General features: G+C 41.1%; 1 protein-coding gene across 2 annotated transcripts in view; it reads right to left on the reverse strand.

Annotated features, from left to right (window-relative positions):
* CDK6 (cyclin dependent kinase 6) overlaps positions 1–22,268 on the reverse strand; it is a 240,344-nt gene extending 218,076 nt beyond the window's left edge. The window contains exons 1-2 of one of the 2 annotated variants that reach the window (XM_036113304.2): positions 22,140–22,268; positions 18,698–19,304 (exon numbers count right to left, since the gene is read on the reverse strand). In XM_036113304.2, coding sequence (XP_035969197.1) covers positions 18,698–18,930 — 233 coding nt within the window. In that variant the 5' untranslated portion in view covers positions 18,931–19,304; positions 22,140–22,268. Of the gene's footprint in view, positions 1–18,697; positions 19,305–19,414; positions 19,557–22,139 lie in introns of those variants that run through there. The other variant, XM_036113305.2, reaches the window with a different exon arrangement.
* Positions 22,269–24,955: the final 2,687 nt, after the last annotated feature.

Below are 24,955 nucleotides of genomic sequence, written 5' to 3' on the forward strand. Positions count from 1 at the left end.
ATATATACATATCTGCATACAGAGGTAATTTTTAAAAATTTTTTTATTGTTACGTTAATCACCATACATTACATCATTAGTTTTAGATGTAGTGTTCCATGATTCATTGTTTCAGAGATAATTTTTGTAAGTCAGTGAGTATCAGGGGCATGCTCAAATATTTTTACTGAAGGGAAGGCCAGTGCCCTAGAACAAGCTATGAGGGCACTGTGGAGGAAGCAGGAGCCGGACTGAGCCAGCAGGTGTGATGGAGGAGAAAGGGAGAGAGAAACGCAGCCAAAGCAGGGGAGTCAACTGAAGGAAGGTCTGTACCAGGTAACTGCACTGGTCGGCATCCCCACTGTCATCCCCATACCAAAGACGTTGGGATAAAACCCTTCTTGTTATGGCATTTGGGGGTTCTTCCTCATCCTGACAGCCAGTTTTCCCATTCACTTAAAAGTAAAGCCTGATAAAAGATACTCTCACCCCTACTCCAACTGAGCCTGATAAAAGATACTCCATCCCTACTCCAAATGAGCCTCCCAGAATTTCTACTCAGAAATGAGATCTTGGGGCACCTGGGTGGCTCAGTCAATTAGGCGTCTGCCTTCAGCTCGGGTCATGATCTCGGAGTCCCGGGATCAAGCCCTGCATTGGGCTCCCTGCTCAGCGGGGAGTCTGCTTCTCCTTCTCCCTCTGCTCCTACCCCCGGCTTGTGCTCTCTCTCTCAAATAAATGAATAAAATCTAAAAAAAAAAAAAAAAAGAATAAAGAAATGAGATCTAGCAGGGAGAGTCTTATTTAACAGCCATAATAGCTACCCAGTTTTTATAAAAAACAAAAAACAAAACAACAACAAAAAAAACTAATGGATATACAAGGCAGTAAGAGAGCAAGAGGGTTCAGACTTACCTGCCACAAACAACTAGGAACTGGACAAATATATAAAACAACTGTTTTCAGATACCAGACTAGGCAGTATAGATTGGTGATCCCTGAGAGAAGGGATATCAATGAGGGAAGCCCAAAACTGCCCTGGCGGCTTTCTGTGTGGAGGCAATTTCCAGACCACAGGCACACGGAGGAGGAACCAAAGTGAGGACTATAGTACCACTGAGGTGAGTAGGAAGATATCAAGAAGCTAAGAAGACAAGGAGGCTGAGGTGACTAAAATTTGTAAGACAGAGTACTGAACAAAAAAGCCACCCAGAAAAAGAGCTTCAGAAATCTACATGGGGAAGTGGGGGGTCTACTGAGTCCTTTCCTGAATATCAACCTGCACATAGGGAACTGCACAAGACCAGGCAAAAACTGCTTCTGAGGAAAGAACAAGGACCAGGAAATTGTAAACTGAATGATTCCTAGAGCTCACAAAGGGCAAGAAATCTTTTTAGTTTGTTCCCACCAGCCAGAGAAAAAAAGACTACAAAAGGCTAATGCCTTAGTAGTCAGCCTACACTAAAGAAAGCCTACACTAGATCCCCTCCCCATAAAAAGAACAAAAACAAAAACTAAAAACTAAAAATAAGCCTTGAAGGATCAAACTGAACCACAAGTAACTTTACTGTCCATCAGAACAAAGTCCAACACCCTTTAAAGGAACAGAACAAAATCCAGCTGTCAACAATGTAACATTCATAATGTTTGGCATCCAATAAAAAAGTATTAAACATGCAGACATACAGGAAAATGTAGCCCATAACCAGGAGAAAATTCAGTCAACAGAAAGAGACCCAAAAAAAGACCGAGATTATGGAATACCAAAGACATAAAAGCAACTCTTTTAAATATTATAAATATGCTAAAAGGCCTAAAGGAAAACGTGAACATAATGAGGGGGGAAATGAAAAATATCTTAAAAAGAATCAAATGTAAAATGTACCAAGATAAACTACATGGACCAAAAGAAGTCTTAATAAATTGAAAAAGGATTAAAATCATACAGAGTTGTTCTCTGATCACAACACAATATTAGACAGAAAGGAAAGGAAAAATCCTGTACGTGTTCGACAATTAAAGAACACAAATCTAAGTAACCCATGAGTCAAAGAAGGATCACCAAAATAAAGTTAAAGTGTTTTGAACTGAATGAAAATGGAACCAAAATATACCAAAATTTATGGGAGGAGAATAAAACAACATAAATGCTTATGTTAGAAAAGAAGAAAATTCTAAAATCAATGAGCTAAGCTTCTATTTCAGGAAGCTAAAAGAGAAAATTAAACCCAAAGTAAGTAGGAAAAGGAAATAAAAATAAAAGTAAATATAAACTAGACAATAGACAAATGACAAAGGAAATTAACCAAAAACTGATTTATCATCAATAAAACTGCCAAAATTCTACCTGTATGATTAAGAAAAAAAAAAGGGAAAACATACAAATTACCAATATGAAGAATGAAAGAAGGGTCATCACTATAGATTCTGCAGACATTAAAGATAAAAGAATAAAGAATTTATGCCAATAAACTAAAAAACCTACATACACACATACCTTGAAAAATACAAATTACAAAAAGTAATTCTACCTACATGGCCTGATGTCCATTAAGGAAATAGAAACTGTAGTTAAAACCTTCCCATAATGAAATAATAGGGCCAGATAACTTCCCTGTAAATTCTATTAAAGGTATAAGAAGGAATTAATATTAATGCTACACAAAATCTTTCAGAGGAGCTATAAACACTTATCAACTCATTTTATAAGGCCAGCATTACCTCAAAACCAAAATCTGAGACTTCATGAAAAAAGACAATTACAGAATAATATCCTTCATAAACAGAGATGTAAAAATTCTTAGCAAAATTTCAAAAGGCAAAATTGCAAAAAACAATTTTAAAAAAGAAGAACAAAGTTGGAAAACTTACACTACCTAATTTCAAGACCTACTGTAAAACTACAGTAAATAAAACATCATGGCAGTGGCAAAAAGACAGATATATAAATCAATGGAACAAAACAGAGTCCAGAAGTAGACCCAAATGTCTATGGTCAATTGATTTTTTACAAAGTTGCCAATGTAATCCAAAGTGAAGAAAGCACAGGACTTTTCAACAAATGGTCCTAGGACAGCTGGGTATCTACAAGGAGAAAAATGAACTCTTACCTCAAGCCACACACAAAGATTTAACTTGAATGTATCACAGAGTTAACGTAAAAGCAAAAACTGTAAAATCCTAGAAGAAAACATAAGAAAAAATACATGTATATATGTCTTTGGGGTAAGCAAAGATTTCTTAGATGGGATATAAAAGAAGGACAAACCATCAGAGAAAAGAATGATTAAGTCAGACTTTAGAAAAAATTAAGATTGTCTGTTTTGCCTAAGATCAAGTGTAGTATCTGTTCTTATCAGTTTAAAAAGAAAAGAAAGAAAGAAAAAGGCTAGCCATAAGCCTGGAGAGTATATCTGCAATACATATATCTGGCAAAAGACTTTTCCAAAACATATAAATAACTTTCACAATACAGTAAGATAACCCAATTTTAAATAATGGTCAAATATTTGAATAGATATTTCCCAAAGGAAGGTAAGAGACTTGCCAATAAGAAAATGAAAAGATGTTCAACAACATTAGTCATCAGGTAAATGCAAATTAAAACCACAATGTAATATCAGTTCACACCTTATACGGAATGGTTAAAATTAAAAGACTGACAATACCAAGTGTTGAACAGAACACAAATCAAATGAAATCTTCACACATTGCTGGTGGAAATGTAAAATGGTACAACCAGTTTGGAAAAGTTTGGCAATTTCTTTAAAAATTGAACACAACATTTGCCATACAAGCCAGCAAACCACATCTAGGTATTTATGCAAATGAAATGAATGCATATGTCATATCAACACAAAGACCTGTATATGAATGTTTACAGCACCATTATTCATAATAGCCCCAAACTGGAAGCAACACAAATAACCATCAACATGTGGACGGATATACAAATTGTGTCAAAGCCATTTACTGGGAAAGAATGAACTACTGATATAGTAAACACGAAAGAATTTCAAAATTAGTGATGAAAGGCAGATACAAAAGAACACAATGCTGTTTGATACCATGTATATAGAACCCTAGAAAGGACAAATAAAATCTATAATGACAGAAAGTAGTGATTGCCAGGGGTCCAGGTGGGGGGAAGAGATTGCAAAGAGGCCTGAGGGCACTTTTCGGGTAATGGAATTATTTAAATCTTGATTTTGACAGTGGTTATGTGGGCATATAAATTTGTCAGGACTCAAAAAATACACTCTTAAAATGGATGTCTTTTACTGCATAAAAACTACATCTCAATAAACTTGATTTTTTTTTTTTCAAAAAGCAAAGGATAGCCAAACATCACCAGGCATTGAAAGAATCCAGCAATAGGAAAACAAAGTTAAAAACTAAACATTTACTAAAACAAAGATAATATGGAGAAGTTTTTAAACATTTAGAGCTATTCAAGGACATATTACACCCATAAAACCAGAACAAAATGCTTTAAAAAAAAAAAAAGCAAGCCGAGAACAACAACAACAAAAATACTTTGAGGTTAAAATATAATTGCCAAGAGTAAATTCAATAAACAGTTGGGAAAATAATAGAGAAGATTTCTTTAGAATATAGAGCAAAACAAAACCAAAGCAAATAGAATAGTTAGAAAATAGAGGAAAAGAAGGCAAGACACACATAGAGATCCAATTTGTAAAACTGAACTTTAAGAGACTTCAAGGTCCCAACTAAAAGATCAAATATCTGACTAGCAGGAGAACCTCAGAAAGAAAGAATAGAATAAATAAAGAAGTAATTTTTAAAAGTAAAATGAAACAAACCTGCATACAGATCTCCTGGAATGCCCAGCAAGTTTAATTCATTAATTAATTAATTTATTTTTAAAGACTTATTTATTCATCTTAGAGAGCGAGCACAAGTGGGAGCGGGAGAGGGAGAGAGAATCCTAAGCAGACTCCCAGACTCCCCACTGAGTGTGGAGCCCAAATGCAGGCTTTGATCCTATGATCCCGAGACCATGACCAGAGCCAAAACCAGGAGTGGAACGCTCAACCTGAAGGGCCACCCAGGCACCCCCAGCAAATTTAATTTAAAAAAGGACCACACATAGACACATATTTCTGAAGAACACATCCTAGTAGTTCCCACACAGAAAAGTTACTAAAAACTAATTAGAAAATCATATTGGCAGATGATTTCTCACTGGCAACAACGAACACAGAGAGAACAATGGCTTTCAAGTTCAGTGGTAAAATTTTTCATCCTAGACTTCTAAAAACAGTCAAACTATAATCAAATGTGAGGAACAATAAAAATGTTTCCAAATTGGTGAGGATTCAGAAAGCTTATCTTCCATACACAATTTCTTAGGAAGTTACTTGCAAACATATACTAGCAAAACAAGGGTGTGAACCACAAAAGAGGAAAGGCCAGGATGCAGGAATAAGTGGCTCTAACCCAAGGAGCAGTGAAAAAGTCTCAGGAAGAGAACTGTTCATCAGGCCCAGTAAATAACCAGTCAAGAGTAAACCAAAACTTCAGAGAAACTTCAGGAAATGGGCAATTCAACAGAAACGGGTGGTATGATAGTGTTTGGAAAAAAAGTTTAGGCTGTGATAAAGGCAAACAGTGCATGAAAAAATAGAAAGGCAATTGTAAACTCCAGGAAAAACAAAACAGCATGAAAACGTCATGGTCTAAATAAGAAGCGCACTAAAAGAGAGTACAATTTTTAAAAAGTGATGCAGAGTAAGAAATGAGAATCCAGATGTCTGTATTTAAGAAAGAAAGACTCCTCTGACCTCATGGAGTTATAACACTGGACATACAGTTGTGGCTGCAGAACAGAATGCAAATGTTTAACAACTTTAACAAAGGAGACAATAAAAGTTGTAATGTTAATAGGAGTACAAAGGATAGGGGGATAAAATACCCTTCTCTTATTAAACGGGGAATCAAGAGATACTGCCAAAAATGAAAGAACAAAAAACTGATGTTTAAGGATAAATTATCTTAAGTTATTATACGAAATAAAAATAGTCCTAGCTAACAAAAGGTGAAGGAAATGAACAGGGAGCAGTATTAATGAGCTAAATACTCATCTTTCAGAGCAGGAAGTCAACAGGTATCTGAAGTTTAAATATCAAGAAATAGAGCAGAGCATTTTATCTAGATTAACAGATCAAACTTCCAGAAGCACCAAAAACAGGGTTAGAAGTTGTACCTGAGTACTGGAAATATGGATAACTGGGGCAGGAGCCTTGCTTTTTTATCATAAATCCTTCTGTACTAATCACCAAGTACTACTGTCATGATTACAAAAGAGAGACAGAGAGAGATGAAGACACACATTCTTTAACATTCTTTCCAATAATAGATAATTTATGTCCCATCCCTTTGTATCTGTAAGGCTTTGAACTCACTTGTAACCAACAGAATGTGGCAGAAATGACACTGCCTGTTCCTAGGGACACTGACGGGCTTTTGGAGCCATGAGCCACCATCTAAGTCCAACTACTCTGAAGCCTTGATGCTGAGAAGGACCCCAGACCACACGGAGAGGTAAGGTGGACTACAGTCCCAGCTCGAGTCCTATCCTACATCATCCAGCCCATAGGAAACAACAGATTTGAGGGTGAAGACTTCTCCAGCTGAATAAAACCCCTAGCTGCTACTTTATCCCCACTTGAAACTTTCAGGCATCATGAACCAGAGATAAACCATTCTCACTGTGCTCTGTCGAAATTCCCTACCCACGAATCTTTGAACATAAGAAAATGGTTGCTTTAAGCCCCTAAATTTTGGGCCAATTTACTACACAGCAAAAAGAACCAGAACAATTTACAGAAAATTTTAATTACTTTAAATAAAAAACTGCAAACAAGTCCCCTGGTATTCTACTTTAGTAACAACTCCCAGGAACATACCTGATATTCTATTCTACTCTTCCTTCTTTCCTTCCTTTCCTCCCCCCCCTTCTCCTCATCTTCCTCCCTTTTCTTATCATTATTACTGTTATTCTTTATAGCTGGTCATGACTAAGTAATGTCAGATTCCTTATATGATCACAATGAACTGATTCAAGTGGAGAAGGAAGGTGTTTGTAATGGTAGTATCAAACAGGGGTACTGGGGTGACATTCACAATGGGACTGGCCATTTGGGCTTCACTACTTGTTAGGACAGCTATAGCCACTTATACAAAGGCTTGACAGCTTACATCAAACTCTTTAGGAGCGTGTGTATCAACGCTTTTTATAAAACTTCATAACCCAGGGAATCTGAAACCATGTCTTAAAATTTCCACCAAAACATCTAAATCAATTCTGCTGCAAATGATATAACCATTTAAGGTATCACTTAATATTTTTATTTAAAATTATACTCATAACTCAAAACTAATGAAAACACTAGTGGAAGAATTAGCTTAGAAGGAAATTATCTTAGTATCCAATCTACTTGCTAACCACTAAATTATTAAATAACTCCTACTTCCTAAGTCAGAATCCAATTTACTACTATAATTATCAGAGACTATATAATCCTGAAGAGTTTTAAGTGCAATACTAATGAGTGAATAGAAAAATAACGTATCTGCTAAATTTTGGTATTAATTTACATTTTTACTGTCAATAAAATTACTGTAAAAAGAGTAATCTTTAGTCACAGTTTAACTATTCATTCGGTTGGTCCTTCAGCAGACATTTGCTGAACTATCTGCCAGGTACTGTTCTAGAAATTGGGAATAAAGCAGTGAACAAAACAGACAAAAATTCCTGCCCATATGAAGCTTATGTTCTGATGGGAAGCATACGTTCTACATTACTTCATGCATCATCACTTCCACAAATATTTGAGTGCTAGGCACAAAGGACAACGTGAAGATGGTGAAAATAAAGTTCCCAAGAAAAAGCCATCAGAAAATAAAATTCCATTTTATTATTATGGAATTAAAGAACGATACTGAGTTTACTTTTTCAACAAGTACTTGTGAAGGCCTTCCTAAACACGGCCAGAATTTTCATCTACTTTCAGATCACGAGGTTTTAGATTTTGAAGTCTAAAGACTTCAGATTCACCTAAACTATCCCAGGTTCTATCACCATATTACATCTTCACCTCACTGTATGTCTCACCTCTACCTCAACTTAGTTCATCTTCTGCCACACCTTGAAAGTGTGTGGTCCTTTCAGATCACAAGATACAGCTCCAGACTGTTCTCTATTTGCCCAATGATGGATTCACCTCCCAATTTTATTTTATCAACTAAGGCAGGGATAAATCTACCATTTTTCATCAACAATGACGCTACTCTTAACTAATTTCAAAAGTCCTGTTTTTCTAGGATTCAGAATTGGTACCACTGAGTCAACCATGCTTTTTTTTTTTTTAAGATTTTTTTTATTCATTTGAGAGAGAGAGAGAGAGCGCGTGCGAGAACACAAGCGAGGAGGGAAGAGGCAGAGGAAGAGGGAGAAGCAGGCTCCCTGCCGAGCAGGATCCCAATCCTAGGACCCTGGGATCATGACCTGAGCCGAAGGCAGATGCTTAACCTGAGCCACCCAGGCACCCCTCAACCATGCTCTTATATGGTTCTCCCTGAGATGAATCCCATCATTCTGAGTTAGCTGACATTTAGAGGATAGAGAGTAATGCCTCTGAAATGGAGTTTTTCTCTTTGCAATACAACCGGTTTAGCTGAGAACCCAACTGGCATCAACATCCCCAATTTCTAGTCTAATGTACTAGCAGTTAGCTAAATTACCACTGATTAAATCCCATGGGCTTAAAATAATTTGTAATGACTAGCAGGATGTCACAACTTTTCATTTGTGTCTTAATGTGTAAAAAATGTGTTATTTCAAAGAAAGGATGCTTTTCTTCCCAGTTCTTTAAGGGGACTTCCATAATTTAAATACACTTCATTCATGATTAGCACTAGGAGTCCCTTCTAGCCCAATCTTTCAATCTGTCTCTTGGTCTCATGGCTCAACAAGAAAATACCCCATTTTTACCCAAGGCTACTTAGTAACTTCCTTAAATGATTCTACATGGTTGGAACGTAGACATTATCTAAAACTCCTAACTTGAAACCACTCAGATAGTTTCTTGGTTTCCACTAAAAAGTTTTAAAAATGGGGGCGCCTAGGTGGCTCAGTCGGTTGAGCGTCTGACTCTTGATTTCGGTTCGGGTCATGATCTCAGGGTGTGAGATTGAGCCCCGAGATGGGCTCCATGCTTAGCGGGGAGTCAGCTTGAGATTCTCTCTCCATCTCCTCTGTCCCTGCCCCCATCCCTGCTTCTCTCTCTCTCTCAAATAAATAAATCTTAAAAAAAAAGTTTTAGGGGCACATGAGTGGCTCAGTTAAGCATCCAACTCTTCACTTCGGATCATGATCTCAGGGTTGTGAGACTGAGCCCTGCGACAGATCTGCACTCAGCAGGGAGTCTGTCTGGGATTCTCTCTCTCTCCCTCTGCCCACCCCCCCCACTCTCTCTCTCAAATAAATAATCTTAAAAAAAAAAAAAAGAAATGCCAATGTGTAACATAAAAAGGAATAATTCTATTTGAGATTTGAAATTTTTTTTTTTAAAGATTTTATTTATTTATTCGACAGAGACACAGCAAGAGAGGGGACACAAGCAGGGGCAGAGGGAGAGGGAGAACCAGACTCCCCGCTGAGCAATAAGCCCGATGTGGGACTCGATCCCAGGACCCTGGGATCATGACCTGAGCCGAAGGCAGACGCTTAACCACTGAAGCACCCGGTGCCCGATTTGATATTTAAAAAGAAAGAAAGGGGCACCTGGCTGACAAGCGGGCAACTACTGATCTTGGGGTCATGAGTTCGAGCCCCATGTTGGGTATACAGATTACTTAAAAATAAAATCTTTAAAAAAGACAGAGTGAAAGAGAGAAAACAAGCAAAGAATTTGACTTCTCCTTAATCTGAATAGTGAAATACAAAAGAAATCATCAAACTCCCATCAGTTTTGACAGCGTGTTCCTGGGAGCACTTTGTCCTCAGATCCTCCTATAACAATCCATTAATGAAAAAGATACAGCATTGGGTAAACTTGACACTAATTACCAATACCCAGATTAAAGATTGTATTTTACTATAATTAGTATAAATCCAATGTATGTCTTTTCAGAAATAACTAGCTCCATTCATATACTCTCACCCTGTGGGGTGAAAAAAATAAAGTACATACTCCCAATCTGCAATCCAGAGACCTGGGTACATGTTGGTTTCCTCCACAAAATTATAAACTTCTTGAGGGCAGGAATTCGTTTTGTTAATAACACTTGTATCTGCATAACATTTGATCTTCATTTGATCATAGTTACTCTCTAAGGTCAAAAGAGTAGTAATAATTCCTGATTTTATGGTGGGAAACCCATAATGAAGAAACATAAGAATTTACTCTAGGTCACTCAGCTAGTAGGTAGAGAAAGTCAGAATAGAAGCAAAGTATTCTACTATTCCACTGACTAGGAACATTTTTAAAGCTTATGATGATGAAAAATTTCAAACACATATAAATGAAGAGAGAACAGTACAATGAACTTCTACAGCTTTAACAATGATCAACTTGTTTCAGTTGGACTCCATTTTGAAACAGCTTCCAGATCTAATATCACTTTTTGGGTAAATATTTCAAGATGTAGGTCAATCATATTGAACAAAATGTTGAATGTAACAGATAACCAATAAATACTTGTTTAATGCTATCGATCTCACATATGCTTTCAGACATTATTACCCAATTCTGACTAAAAAAATCAAATCTGAATTCCTAGACGTTACATTTCATTCATTCACTCATTCACAATATTTATACTGGGCTACAAGATGCCAGTCACCATGCTAAGTGCTTGGGATACAGCAAACGGAACAAGAAAACTACCGTTCCTTCTTTCAGGGATCTTGCATTCAACTGTTCTGGATATGCACACATGCGCGTGCGTGCGGGCACATACACACATCAACCACGTGTGTCTTGAGGAACTGGAATTAGTTAGACTGGAAGAATACTTCTTTTTTTTTTTTTTTTTTTTTTAAGATTTTATTTATTTGCGAGAGAGAGAATGAGAGACAGAGAGCATGAGAGGGAGGAGGGTCAGAGGGAGAAGCAGACTCCCTGCCGAGCAGGGAGCCCGATGTGGGACTCGATCCCAGGACTCCAGGATCATGACCTGAGCCGAAGGCAGTCGCTTAACCAACTGAGCCACCCAGGCGCCCCTGGAAGAATACTTCTTAACTAAACCTACCAGTTTGTCAAGGTGGAATCCATATTCTCTGTACACAAATTATGAAATGGAGTGGAAGACTAAGTTTTAACAGAATTCCGAATCTTGATATTCTTTTAGAAACTATTAGGACGGTTTTGCTTAATTTTGCTCCTCCTGAGCTTTTCCAGTAAAGAAAGCTAACAATATTAAAATTAGTGGGGGGAAAAAAACAAAATAATTCAAGCGATTAAAATGTATTTAGAATAACTTCCATTCTTGTATTTAAAAATGCTCAAATCATTTTCAACTTTTACTGAATGTGTGCACATTTCCTAATGTTCATGTCTTCATTACAGTATATAAATCAAGTCCAAGACTGTTCAGTTAATGATGGGAATTACTTAAAGTTTGAAACTCACTTCAATATAAGCTATACAGATTGGAGTAAAACAAAAATGAAATGTTTTCTTTTCAGTATTTCTTTATTATTCCCACGAAACCAAGTAAATATAATCCTATATACAGATCCATTTTCCCTTTTTGACACTCCTTAGTTTTAACATTCATGTGATAGAAATAATCCATATGGTCCCCTCCTTAATGACTGGAACTCTTTTCCATTATTTGTTCATTTATTCATTTTATTTCCACTAGATATAGGATGCAAGTGGACATGACCACAAGATACTCTCTCCCTTAAGGAGCTTACAATTAGGGTGTGGAAAGGTAGAGGATCCTAAGAGGGTGGTTGGGAGGAAGATTAATAGTGTATCTTATATAACAGACATAATAATATTAAGGGGCAGACATATACGGAGTGTCACAAAGGAGGCCAAAGATGTCAGGGTTCAACGGAAACAGAAATTTTATCCAAATGTAGGTATTAAGGAGTAGAACACACACAAAAAAGGTAGCATTAGGACTTGACTCTGAAGGATGGGTAGCATTTCAACAGGTAGAAACAGGAGTACAGGGAAGGGCACTGAGTGCATATTCTGAAATCAGCCCCAATTAAAGTTGCAGAGGTAGATGGCAGGGAGCAACGTGAGGGTAAATGAAGTCGTCTGCATGCCTGTAGGATACACGTAGCAAATGCACAGGAAGAACACACGAAAATCCTTCCAGAGCCGAGACTAGTATTGAAGACCAAAAAAATGGGTATTTGTATAATTTAAAAATGGACAGAAGTATTTGAAAGTTCTTACTAAATAGTCTCGGTGTGCACATGCATTGCAGTTAATACCCAATAATTTCCCAGTGTTTAGCTGGAGATACTTGCTAACGCCGTATGGAGCTCTAAAAGGATGAAAAGTTCTCACCTCAGGGGTATATAATTTAATTTATTCTACTTCATTCATTCAGAAAATATATACCGGGCAACTAATATTTACAGACACTGTATTATTTATAGATATAAAAGATATAATCCTGTGCTCAAGTCAGAAAAAAACATACGGTCGTTAAACTGAAAATAATTTTTACATCCCAAGGGAGTGTTTTCTGATATGCAATGACCACTAATCATCCTGTCCTGCAAACACTGCCCATCAACCTGCATCTGAACCTTGGCCATCCTCAGTTTATATCTACAATGCATACAACCGTGGAACGACACACTTGACTAAAAGTGAGATGATTGCTTTTCACATTTACAAAACAATTCCTACACAGACCAAAGGGGGTTAGACTAGGTTATATCTAAGATCCCTTTCAATTCAGAAATCCATATACTGTGATTCTAATTCTACTGCATTAAAATCCTTTAGGAAGCCCAGATAATAAGAATTAAAAATTAAAATGGCTACTTAAATGACAAAGCCAATAGTTGCTCAAATTTAGGTAGACTACTAAATGCTTAATAATTATCCTATCCCACATGGACCTCCAGGCCACTACGGCACACTCACAGAGATTCCTGCCACGTGCCGTAAGGTACTTTTACTTCACCTCTCAGTGGAGAGCTGCATGTGCAGATGGTAAAACGAAATCAAGTATGGCAGCAAACTGGTGATATTCAAAACAACTGCCCAGGGTCTCTTATAAAACTCCTCCCTCTGACTGCTGACCTACCTGCCCCAGCAGACTTAGCATCCATAGCTCATCACACAAACGGTGACCTTTATGTAGGCATGCTTGTTACCAACCACCACCAGTACCCACTTTCAATGGTGCCTCTTGGCCCTTGGACAAAGCCCAACACTAAGCACACCACCTTGTCCTATTACCAAATCTCCTGCATCCAGATTTCATTTCTGCCATGTTCTATTACACCAAGAAACTCACAATTTCCTTCCTAGGAAGACAAGCTCATCTGAACCTCCTGACAAATACAACAATAGTGTGGTTAGTTCTTCAAGAAGCATTAGTACCATATTTGCTTATGTATCTAGAGGTTGTTATGCTGCCTAATTTTCAAGTATTATGATGTTTATTTCATTATATGGGTAGTAGATACCAGACCCACATTATGTAACAATTCATTCATCAGACAAGCATTTTGATTTCTCCTATTGTTTTGTCTAAAATGAATTCACTATTATTACTTAAGTATATTATTAACCTATATTATTTTTTAACTATAGTTATTTATATGATCATAGTTATTACTCAAATTCTTAAAAGGCAGAATTTAAGGGATAATCATCACACTTTTTATAGACAGACTTCAGCAGGGCATACCACAGAATTCAGGAATTTCCTGAATTGATATATCATTTATTCCCAGCAAACCAGCACCTTTGTTTACATTTTTTCCAAACTAGAAATGTACTCACTTGTTTAAACTTCTTCCAACAAACAAAAATAGTTGTGTTTTTTTTTTTTAATTGCTACTCAGATTTTAGAACAAGTCAACAACTTAAAAATTGCACTATGGACAAGCTGCTTGACCTCTGAACTTTATTTCTTTATCTATAACATAAAAGAGCTGAAAGACTTCCAAAGTCCTTCCAACTCTAATGCCCATGAATTTACAATGACATAATTTAAGTATTAGAGGTTTCAATCTGAAAGAACATTCCTAAGGAATCATTGATAGTGAGGCATTTAAAAAAACAACAACAGATAATTTATGTTTAACAAGGAGTCTGTTTTCAGATATTCACTTGTCCATATGTTAAACATAGGGAAATACACCAAGAGATAGTCAAGTTTATACAGATTCCCCTTCTTTAAGCCATTTCCTCCTTAATAGAGAAATTCTAATAATTCCAGAATGATAACAGTTATGTAAAAAGGATACAAGTGCAATACCAACAATTCAGCATCACCAAGTTCTTCAGCAGGAACAAGGAATGGGCAGAACATAATTGTGAAAATGTTTATTTCTTAAACAACCTTGATAAATTGGGAACTTTTCAAGGGACTCTTAGAGAATGAAGGGCCAAACATACGTCTAACACACTGGAATTTAAAAACCCGTTTTTCCTGCTTTCACTAAAACAAGCCCTAAAAGACACATTATTCACCCACAAAGTAACACTTTTATTCACAAGGATTCCCATGAACCAACCCACCTGAGGATTCAGCTTTATGCTGCATCAAATAATACGCCATGTTTCTTGTACCCTGTTAATGACTGAGTTTTCCCAGAGAAAAATCATATTATTATTTTCCTTTTGTGCCATGTTACTGAGCTCTTTAAAAAGAGAAACTTGGAAAACTCTCCTTGTATAATAATCACTGAGCTGCATGGATTTTTCTGTTGTTTTTCTCAAAGCAGTGATTAAATATGCCAACAATAATTTAACATATTCAGATATCATAAGTTTATCCACTGAAATGCCATAAGTTTTAGTTTCTGAACCAGTACTCGATTTGAATTACACTAATAAATTTAATGCCTGGGGACAACACTGGTAGTTCTTACCAATCTCTTTGTAATGACACAAGACTGTCATGTATCAGCATTTGGGGATCATCTTATTCCTTCAAACATGGGAGGGGAATTACTTGAGGGAAGTAGGCGTGATTTACCCAAGTATCTTTCCCAGCAGCTAACCCCACGGTTTTTAAACAGTAGGTCCTTCCTAAATCCTTCTTAAATACATGGAGCCCAAAAGTTCCTATCTATTAGTTCCATGTCAATATCATCCTGTAGACATCTATTTGTAGGTCTCTCCCTAATGCTTCAAAAAGCATTTGATTCTGATTAGTGTTTTGGTTATCTGTTAGTTAATCAGCAAATTCCTGGGAACCAAATTATCATAAATATTAGCTGCTCTACACAACTAGTGAGCCTAAATACAGCACAACAAGCCCACGGAAATAAAGAGAAGTGAATTTTTAAAGAGAAAAAAGAATGACTTTATGACCAAGTAAGTTCTAAAAGTATGGAGACTTTTTCTGACTTGTTCATTGATGAATCCCCAGTACACAATAAGCCATCATTACCTATCTGGTGCATCAACAAACTGCTGATAGGACGTATTATTATTTTATCTAACCACATACAGATTGAGTTCAGAAGGTAGAACAGAGGAGTCCTTTGTGGAGTGCAGAAGCTCCAACACAGGTTCACACAGAAGTCTGATTCTGGCAAAGGCTCTAGGATTTGGGATTACCGACTATAAAATAAGAGTAAATTTACATCCTAGACACTGACCGGCCGATCAAGCCCGGGCCTGGGATACATCAAGCACAGGTAAACAAGAATTTCAAGTCCTTACCCCTGTGCATAAGGGCAGTGCCGGTACGAGCAACAACAAGTCAGCCTTTCTGGCATATCCATCAAAATTAAATCTTAAACTTTCGAAAAAACTAATATGTTTATTATGCTCCCTCAAGCTTAGAGGCTTAACTACCTGTGGAAAGGGCCTATAATTATGATCAATTACTTATGACTTGAAGGCACTTACAAAGACATCTGTCCTTTTAAAAAGCCTTTAAAGAAACAGCCATAGCACTGTTAACACTGGTCCTGTGGGGCACCAATAAGTCACAGGTATTGGGGGGGGGTCCAACTTTGACCACTCTCCCTTGGAAAGAAAAGAATTATTGTCACCTGTCCTTGATTGCTGACCCTGCCTGAACAAATATTAGCAACCTTCAAAATCCTGAATTCCTAGTCTAGTGAAGCAAGTCATGGGGACCAATGACAGCCCCAAGGCAGAGGAAGAAGAGAACAGGAAGGAAACAAAATGGAACGGAGATATGTAGCTCGTGAAGATGACATCATCAATAATTTTCTCAAGAGTCACTGAATTTCATGACATATGACTGATGGTCTTTTCTGACCATTATATTCAAGTAGTTTCTTGGTTTCAGAGCCTGTAATGTCTGGGTTTGAGAATGATTTGTTCAATAGAAAAGGTCAGGGGAACTGATGCTTTACTGGGAACTTTTTTCCAGATGAGGGCCCCACTAGTCAGCATGAAAACAAATAATACTTGGACATTTGAAGCATTTTTAAATTTACAAAGTGCTCTCATCTACACTATCTCAGCTCTTCCTCACAACTCCTAAGAGGTAGGCATCATCATCACCACCTAATCTGTAAAAATAAGGTTTTAAAAAACTTTTAGGTAACTTCGTCTTGAATTTTTAAGTATAGTCTCCTGAAATTTCTCAGGACAGAATCCAAGTCATGGGTCAGTTAGAAATCTTTAAAGACAAACCAAATGCAAGAGGATAAATCAAGAGAATAAGAATGGATCAGCCAAAATCTACCAACACAATGGCAAAAACCATCCTGTTACAGGAATCGTGCTTTGTAAAAGACAGCGTTACACAGGGGTGCCTCTATAACACCTCTAGGTTGGAAAGACAGTATTTTATTTATTTACACATAAGGGTCCTTAAATGGACACACTCCACAGGCAACAGACAAAATAAAACAAGAACTTGGATCCTAAAATTCTAGGGGTGGAATTTATCTTTTGGGAAGCACTAGGTGATTCCTCCAGGAAGATAACTAAGTTACAGGGCACAAAATGTACTCTCCCCTTTCCCTCCAATATCACAAAGACTCACAGGAAGTGTTTTTCTGGGTTTTCAACAAAGAAAACATGCACAAAAGGTAATCTATTGCTGTTATGTATAATCCCATCTTCCTTAAAACACTCATTCTCCTGGCCTCATTATCCTTTGCCCCCTCTTCTCTTACAGGCTAAAGCAGAGGTTTATAACGGGGGTCCTATTTTCATAGCCATTTACTATCTTACTTACGTATTTATGATTCTTTGCAGCCTTCTAGCCTTAGCCTAACTGTGTTGGGAAACAAAGCACCACACAAATCACACAGGATAAGGGGAGACAAGTCAAAGCCTCCCAGGAAGATCTGGTAGACACTTGGGCTCCCTGAGTCTCTGGAGGTCTTGGTATTTCAAAGGTCAGTCTTGGGTCTCTTGACTTTGATGACTAATATTAAATTGTTTGACTTTTTACAAAAATATTTAGTTGTACTTATTTACATAATTTCATCTACAGCGCACACAGTAGGTATGTATTTGTTGAACAGACTTCCCAGATAGATGAGACGACAGAAAGAACACCCCAAGACTTCCTTTTTCAAACACACCCTCCTAAGAATTGAGATAGGTAAAAATCACACCCTAATTTATAGATGTTTCTGTGCATTCCTTTTCTACTTAAAACTACGCATATCTGTTTAGAAAAGAAAAGCATGACACACCACACAATGTCAACCACACAATGGGGAAATTCCAGGATCACTAAGAAAACACCATTATCCTAGTCACACACACTTTAATTACTGGTTACCACACAGGAGAGGCTTTAAGAAATGCTGTCTCCCCATCCACTTTCCACATCCCCTCCAGAAAAAGCAAAAGCAGAACGTTTAGAATCCAGAGATTCCACATCTTAGATTCACACACATCACTACTTTTGAGAAGTAGTCTGAAGACCACGTTAGCCTAGAGACATAAAGTAATACACACAAATAGGCAATTCATGGAAAAAAATTTTTAGGCGACTCTGTTGGACACTTATTTACCATTATATAACTTCAGTAAGAAAAACTGGACGTGACTGGCAATAATATTCTTAAGTTGCTATTTTTTCGTAAAACTTTATTTATACGAGGCTCCAGGAGGAAAGTTCTCATCCTACTAATTTTCACCGAATCCTGCCACTTCTCTTATTCTCAGCCTCTCAAAAATTCCCCAATGGCCAGGGAAAATATGCAGGGGCTGGCAGGGCACGTCTCAGGTTGGCTCGTTCCCTAAAAGGCACCCAAAAGGCACCCAACTTCCTGGACCCCCTTTCAGGGACAGCAGGGAGAAAACACAACTTGCACCGCGGCGGGGAAGCCTGCGCAGGTCACATTGCCTGACTCGTCTTTCTGCTCGCTGTCTGGCAAGGTCGCCGGCTCTGGCTTGCAGCTCTGTCGACAAAACTTACTCTCACTCTGTAAGGGCAACGGGCCATGCCTCCCCGGCCGCCCTCCCGCCCCAAGGATCCCCGGCCCTCCCCGGGCACGCGCGGCCTCCGACGGCGCGGGCGCCGCTCCCCGGCTCACCTGACCACGTTGGGGTGCTCGAAGGTCTCCAGGTGCCTCAGCACCGCCACCTCGCGGATGGTAGAGAGCGGCATGCCCTCCTCGCCCGTCTGCACCCGCACGCGCTTCAGCGCCACGAAACGGCCTCCGTTCTTCAGGTCCCGGGCCTTGAACACCTTCCCATAGGCGCCCTCCCCGATCTCCGCCACGCACTCGTACTGCTGGTCTGCGCGGCTCAGGCCGTCCTTCTCCATGCCGCCCGGACGCCGCCCGGCGCGGCACCGCTGGGGCGGGCGGGGGGGCGCGCTCGGCTCGCTCGCGGCCGCCGCTCGCCTCTTCCCGGACTCCCCGGCCCGCTCCCTCGCGCCCCGGGGCTCGGTCTCGCTCTCCCTCGCCCCCGCCGACTACCGCGCTCCGGCGCTCGGGTTCTCGCGGCCGCTGGGGCTGGATGGAGAGACCTCCCCGCGGGCGGGCGCAACCCCGGTGCCGCCGCGAAACTCCGCCTGCCGAGTCGCCAAGGAGCGAGCCGATCCCTCCTCTTCCCTCCCCGAAGCGCAGTCTTCTGCACAGACACCGAAGCGATTACATAGTCTCTGCCCCAGCGCGTCTCAGTCCACAATCCTTCCACCTAAAAGAAGAGACCAGAGGACAAGAAAAGTGCAATCAGACATCCCAGGCGCCTTCCTCCGGGTTCCCGCAGACTCCCCTCCTCCTACTTCAGAAAGCCCCCATCGCTACCCTCGGCGCGCTCCTGCCCTCTCCCAGGCTGCTTAATCCTTCCTGGTTCCTCCGAGAAAAGCGAAGTTACTTTTCTTTCCCTGCAGAGCTGGAGCCGTCTTCGCGCGGAGAGGTTGCAGGGGCCCCTCGGGGATGAGCGCGCGGCGCGGGACGCAGTGGAACGGGAGGGGGCGTGCCGAGCAGCCCAGAGTGTGCCGGGAGCGCGGGGGAGGGGAGGTGCCGGGCACGTCAATGTCACGGCTTAATATTTATCCCTACATCATTGTGTTGCACTGCTACCCACCCCTCCTCCCCGGGCCTGGACGTGCAAGGAGAGGGGCTCCCGGGGTGCCGTGGGGCTTTCAGGGATTGTGCACAAGCTGCTGTGGAGGGTCTGTGGGTCCACCCGTGTGGGGCTGCAGAATGTGGGTGGGGGCTCCCAGGACCCTGTAACCCGATGCTGGGAGTGTGCGAGAAGGGGTGGTCAGACATCTGCTAGGAAATTGCTTCCTTTCTTTCTACTTTCAGTTTTTCTACGAGGAGACATTTAAAAACGACTTGCACACACAAATGGTCTTTTTGGGGTAAAGAAGTCTGGATTGGAAACGGAATTCTTCCTCCGACTCGGAGGACCTCCCTGGTGGAAACCCATGAGGTCGGGGAGGGCTGGGGCTCCCGCTACTCGGGAGTGGAGGAACAGGGGGGCCCTGGAGGGGGGAGTCGCCCAGGGGACCATAAGGGTGGGAGAAAGGGGTATTCGTCGCACTTTAGCTTGTCATCTCCTTAAAGAATAACTTCGGGAGGAAGGTAGCATAACCGCGTCTCGCTCTGAAATTCTCAACTAATTTCAACCTCATCAAAACTCACCCTCGTCTTAAAAAGGCTGGGGGTGGGGGGAGTAAATGCCAAACCTCGGGGGTGAGAGAGAAGGGGCTGCGCCCTCGGGGCCAGGACTCGTGAACCTTTTCCCACTCCCTGGATCTTTTCCAGATCTTCTGGATCTTAAGTAGCAGAGGTGGCTGCTCCATTCCTCTTTCGGCTTAAGGCCTGGTCTCATCAAAAGCCAAATGCCCCCCCCCCCAAGCCCTCCGCACAACAAAGTGCGGGGGTGGGTAGGGGGTGTAGGGGCACACTTCCCTCCCCTTTCAGTTGCAATCCAGGACCTAGGAAGCCTCCAACCCATGGCCGCCGCGGCCTCCGCCGGACATTCGCTACGCCGGCCGCGTGTCTGGAATTCCCGGGACACCTCGGAATTACCTGCCCCGCAACCGCTGGCCCGCTCGCCTTCTGCCAGGAATTAAAAGAAACAAATGGCGCGATCCCCACGGTGTGATGGCAGAGGGGACCGCAGCGAGCGCAGAGCCCCTCACACTCACTCCATTCAAAACTCTCCTTAAAAGGTGAAAGCAAATCCTGGGGGAGCCAAGGACCGAGCCCCCACCCCCAGCCTGCACGGGGGTCTGAGCCAGGCCTAGGGCCACACAGGTAGCCGAGGAGCCGCCGCCGGCTGCGCAGCCCGCCCCTCCCGCATCCCCCTCCCGCCCCAGTCCAACCGGAGGCTCAGCAGCTAAGGCAGCGTCGCGGACGTCCCACCCCCGCAGGGAGCTGCGCCCGCTGCCCCAGCCCGGCCCCGCACCGCCCGCCCTGGCTCTCCCCCCTCGCTCCCCGGACGGTCGGCTCCGGCGGAGAGAAACGGGAGCAACAGTGCCTTTTCCCCCCCTCTCCTCCACTTTTTTTTGTTGTTGTTGTTGCTTTCCCACGCTGGCTGAATGTGACTTGACCCCATTTCAAAAAAGTTTGACATAGTGCTTCAACATTTCCGCATTCCTCCGCGACTACAAAGGCTGCAGCCGCCTCCTTCTGCTTTCTGTCTCTGCTCTCTGTCTTCACACTCAATGAAATCCTTCATGTGCCTCTCCCGAAGCCTGCCAAGCACCGCAAGGGTCGCCACCAGCGCAGCGACAAGAGGCCGCACTGGGACCACGACTCCCGCGTGTGCGCACACGCAGATGCGCCCCACGTGCAGACTGTGGGGCGCGCTGCGGGGCCCGGAGCTGCGCACCGCCGGGTGTGCGTTTTAACTCGGATATTTTAAATTATAAAATTAAACTGGGAAACTAAAGCAAACGTGCGTCCTTGTGGGGCTCCAAGCCTGTGCACTGGCCGCCTATGTGCACTCCTATAAGTGTGCATAACACCCCCGCAGGGGGTGGCAGCAAGAAGCCTGCGTTAACATTTATCTCGTGGTGAAGTAGGTGGAGGCCACACCCACACCTCCGCGAGCTTGAGAGTGAGCTTTAGTGGGGAAATGAATGTGGGGCACGGAAACACAAAGTCCCGCATGGAGTCCCCAGAGGCAATGCAGTTTAAACCCTAAAGTGTGGACTATTCTGTGTGTCCGAGTGGAGTTTATATTCCGCTTTAAGAAGCTTGATGAGTGTGTGGGTGTTTGTGCGCACGGCTATGTGGGAGCAGGCACAGGATCTTAGTGTTGGGGGTGTCCCTGGTGTGGGATGTCCTTCTCTTGCCAGATTAGCAGAGACTCCTCTAGCTCCTCAAAACTGGTCCCCGTAACTAGCCTGCCTCGGCTCGTAAGGGGTTAACTAAAGCCAATGCCGAAGACATACACCCCCCCACTGCAGTCACCCCCACCCACACCCTCGCTTCCGACCCTGGCCACGCTCCCAAATCTCCCCGGGGGACCCCCTACCCCGCAGCCCACCCACCCGAACGCAGAGCTCCTTACCTGAGGGGCCCGGCAGCTTCGGGCCTCCCGAGTGGGCTGCGAGTGTCTGTCGGACCTTCGCACGTGTCCACCGCGGCGCCGAGCAGGTAACCCGCTCGGAGGAAGGAGTTACCAGCACTCTCTCCCGCGAAGGGGTGGGCACAGCGGCGGAGGGCGGAGGGACGGCGGAGGGACGGCGGAGGGCGCCGCCCGCGCCGCTCGCTGGGGGCGGACGGGGGCTGCGGGGCTCAGGCCGGGGCTCGGGGCCGAGCCGGGGAAGCAGCGGGGGCGGGGGCGAGGGCGGGGGCCCCGGAGGCCGACTCTGCCGGAGACCCACCCGGCGGCGGCGGGGTTAGGGGCTCGCTGCGCAGTGGCAAGCAAGTGTGCAAATTAAAGCCTTCCGGAGAGAGGGGAGGCGGCCGAGACCCGGCTGTGCTCTGAGCCTCTCAGCTCCCCAGCTCTCGGCTCCGAGTGGGGGGCGAGAAGGAAGGGGGGGGTAGTTAAATGAAAATTTCCGGCTTTCACTGCAACTGGAGTGAGGGATCTTGCAACCAAAATAAGAGGCGTGAGAGTACGAGTGGGATGTGTCGTCGGGAGTCCGCGGAGTTTCCAAACCCAGGGTCGCCCAGAGTTGGGGTTTTGACAGAGTGAGGCGGGGGGATCAGCAGTCTGTGATGTGGACGGATGGAAAAAACACAACCAACCAACCACAATTATGAGGGGCCGGTGGGGATGGTAAATACCAACACTTTCCAAGAAACTGAAAAATCAGACCAAAAAATAACTCTTCTCTATTAAAAAAAAAAAAAAAAATCTGGCAGGGCGCCTTGCAGAAAAGAAAATACTAATCTGTCCAAGCACTTTTCACTTTCAGCATGAGCTACATTTGTTTTGTTTTCCTTCGCTTCCTTTCGGCCTCACAAAGCCCTATCTTTTCCTTTTGGACAGAGGATAGGATTTGGAAATTGTCAGGCAGTCTGTGGTTAACGATCTGCTTGAAGGGACTCACCGGTTCACAATTATTAAGTGGTTAGCAATTGCTGAGGGTTCACTAAGGTATTTCTGGGGAGCTAAAAAGACTAAAATTTAATATAAATATTAGAATTGGAAGATAATAGACACACATACACACACACACAACAAAGAGAACAGAACGTGATTCAGTGGGTGCTCAGTTTAAATGCATTATTGGAATTCTGAAATTTGAAACCTTGTAAGAATGTACACTTTACCTGCTAGAAAACCTGAATACAATTATTGCAGGTGAAAATGAGATTTTGGACAAAAAAAAAGTCTTCAAGACCCTACAATGGAGTAAAAAAAAAGCCTTTTTTTTTTTTTTTAAGAATTCAGTGTTCTCTAAAGTCTGTATCTGTAGAATACTTGAAACCCCTTTAAACATCTTAAAGCAAAGTTTAAAAACATCTATTTATTTCAGAGCTCTGTGGAAAAATTGAAATCCAGCAAAATACTGTTTGAATTGGAAATATTACCTCTATAAATCTTTTGACTTTTTGAATTAAATCATGTTGCTAATGTCAGAATAAATCAAAATTTTGCCTTTATAAAATTTATTCTGTACTACAGTGTGAAGTAACAGGTTAGGTAAATAAAAATTGTTGCATTTCCATTAGCAAATATTTTGCAATGCATTATAGTAATGTGTTGTTGAATGATAAAAGTGGATATTTGTGTTTCTTTATGCTTAAGATAATTCATAAAATACGTTTTGTGTTCAGGAGCATGTCTTCTAAAATTCAGTTTCTGAACAAAATTTGTAAAGATATCTATAACCTCATATAGGATTAAGAAAACAAATTGTGAGATTTTGTATTTATATAAAATATTGGATCAGTACAAATCACTAATTAGACTTTAAACCAGAGATACAAATGAGAATCTTACATTTTTATAATTGCTACACTTATCAATGATTTTTAAAACAAGATTTACTTGTTGGTGACTAACACATTTATGTAATTTAGAAATAATTGTCAATAAATACTCATAGGAACCAGCAGGTGATTGCAAGAATTTATTTGGGTAAATAATTTGTTTAAAAAATAGTAAGACATAAATATCTTTAAAATTAAGAGAAAAATGTCCTTTCTACACTGGGTTGTATTTTTAATTACTGAATTTGACAACAACCATAGATGGATTTGAAATTCCATGATTTAGATCACTAGATCACTTGTATGAGGTAGAAAGAAAGAAAAAAAGAAAGAAACTTTATTTAATTATATACACTGAATGTTAACTCTATGTCATCTGCTTTCTCTGATACTGTTAATTTATCATTGTTCACTCTCTCTGGTTATGGTTCATATGAAATCCCAGTTGGTTAAAGCCTTAGACCAGGAAGTTTTACAATGGATTGTGTAAAATTAGTAAATACCAGATTGTTTTTGTTTATGGATAACTTCCTCTGTGGGTAACAGGTTATCATAACAAAATTTGTGCAAAGTTTATAAACTGTGAACCAAATTCAGACTCCTTTGTTTAGAAGTCTTTTATGAATGAATACATAGCATTCAAGAATAATGATTTGCATGCCATGTATCTGATATCCTAAATTTGCAAATCATCTTACAGGTTTTTAAAAATTAGAATTCATGGATTTATCTTCAAATATGATATTATAGCTTATACTGAAAATTTTCCTAGTGTCACATAAGAGATGCATTCTATGTGTGAACACTTCATATCAAATATCTTTAAACTTTTGTTTTTCCCTAAAATAAAAATAAAATTTAAAGTTCTGCTCTATAATTTGTAATCTTGTTTAAGGAATGAGTAATTTATTTAAAATTAGTAATTTTATAATGTACATAGAA

Source organism: Halichoerus grypus, chromosome 12, assembly GCF_964656455.1.
Source record: "Halichoerus grypus chromosome 12, mHalGry1.hap1.1, whole genome shotgun sequence".
Taxonomy (NCBI): domain Eukaryota; kingdom Metazoa; phylum Chordata; class Mammalia; order Carnivora; family Phocidae; genus Halichoerus; species Halichoerus grypus.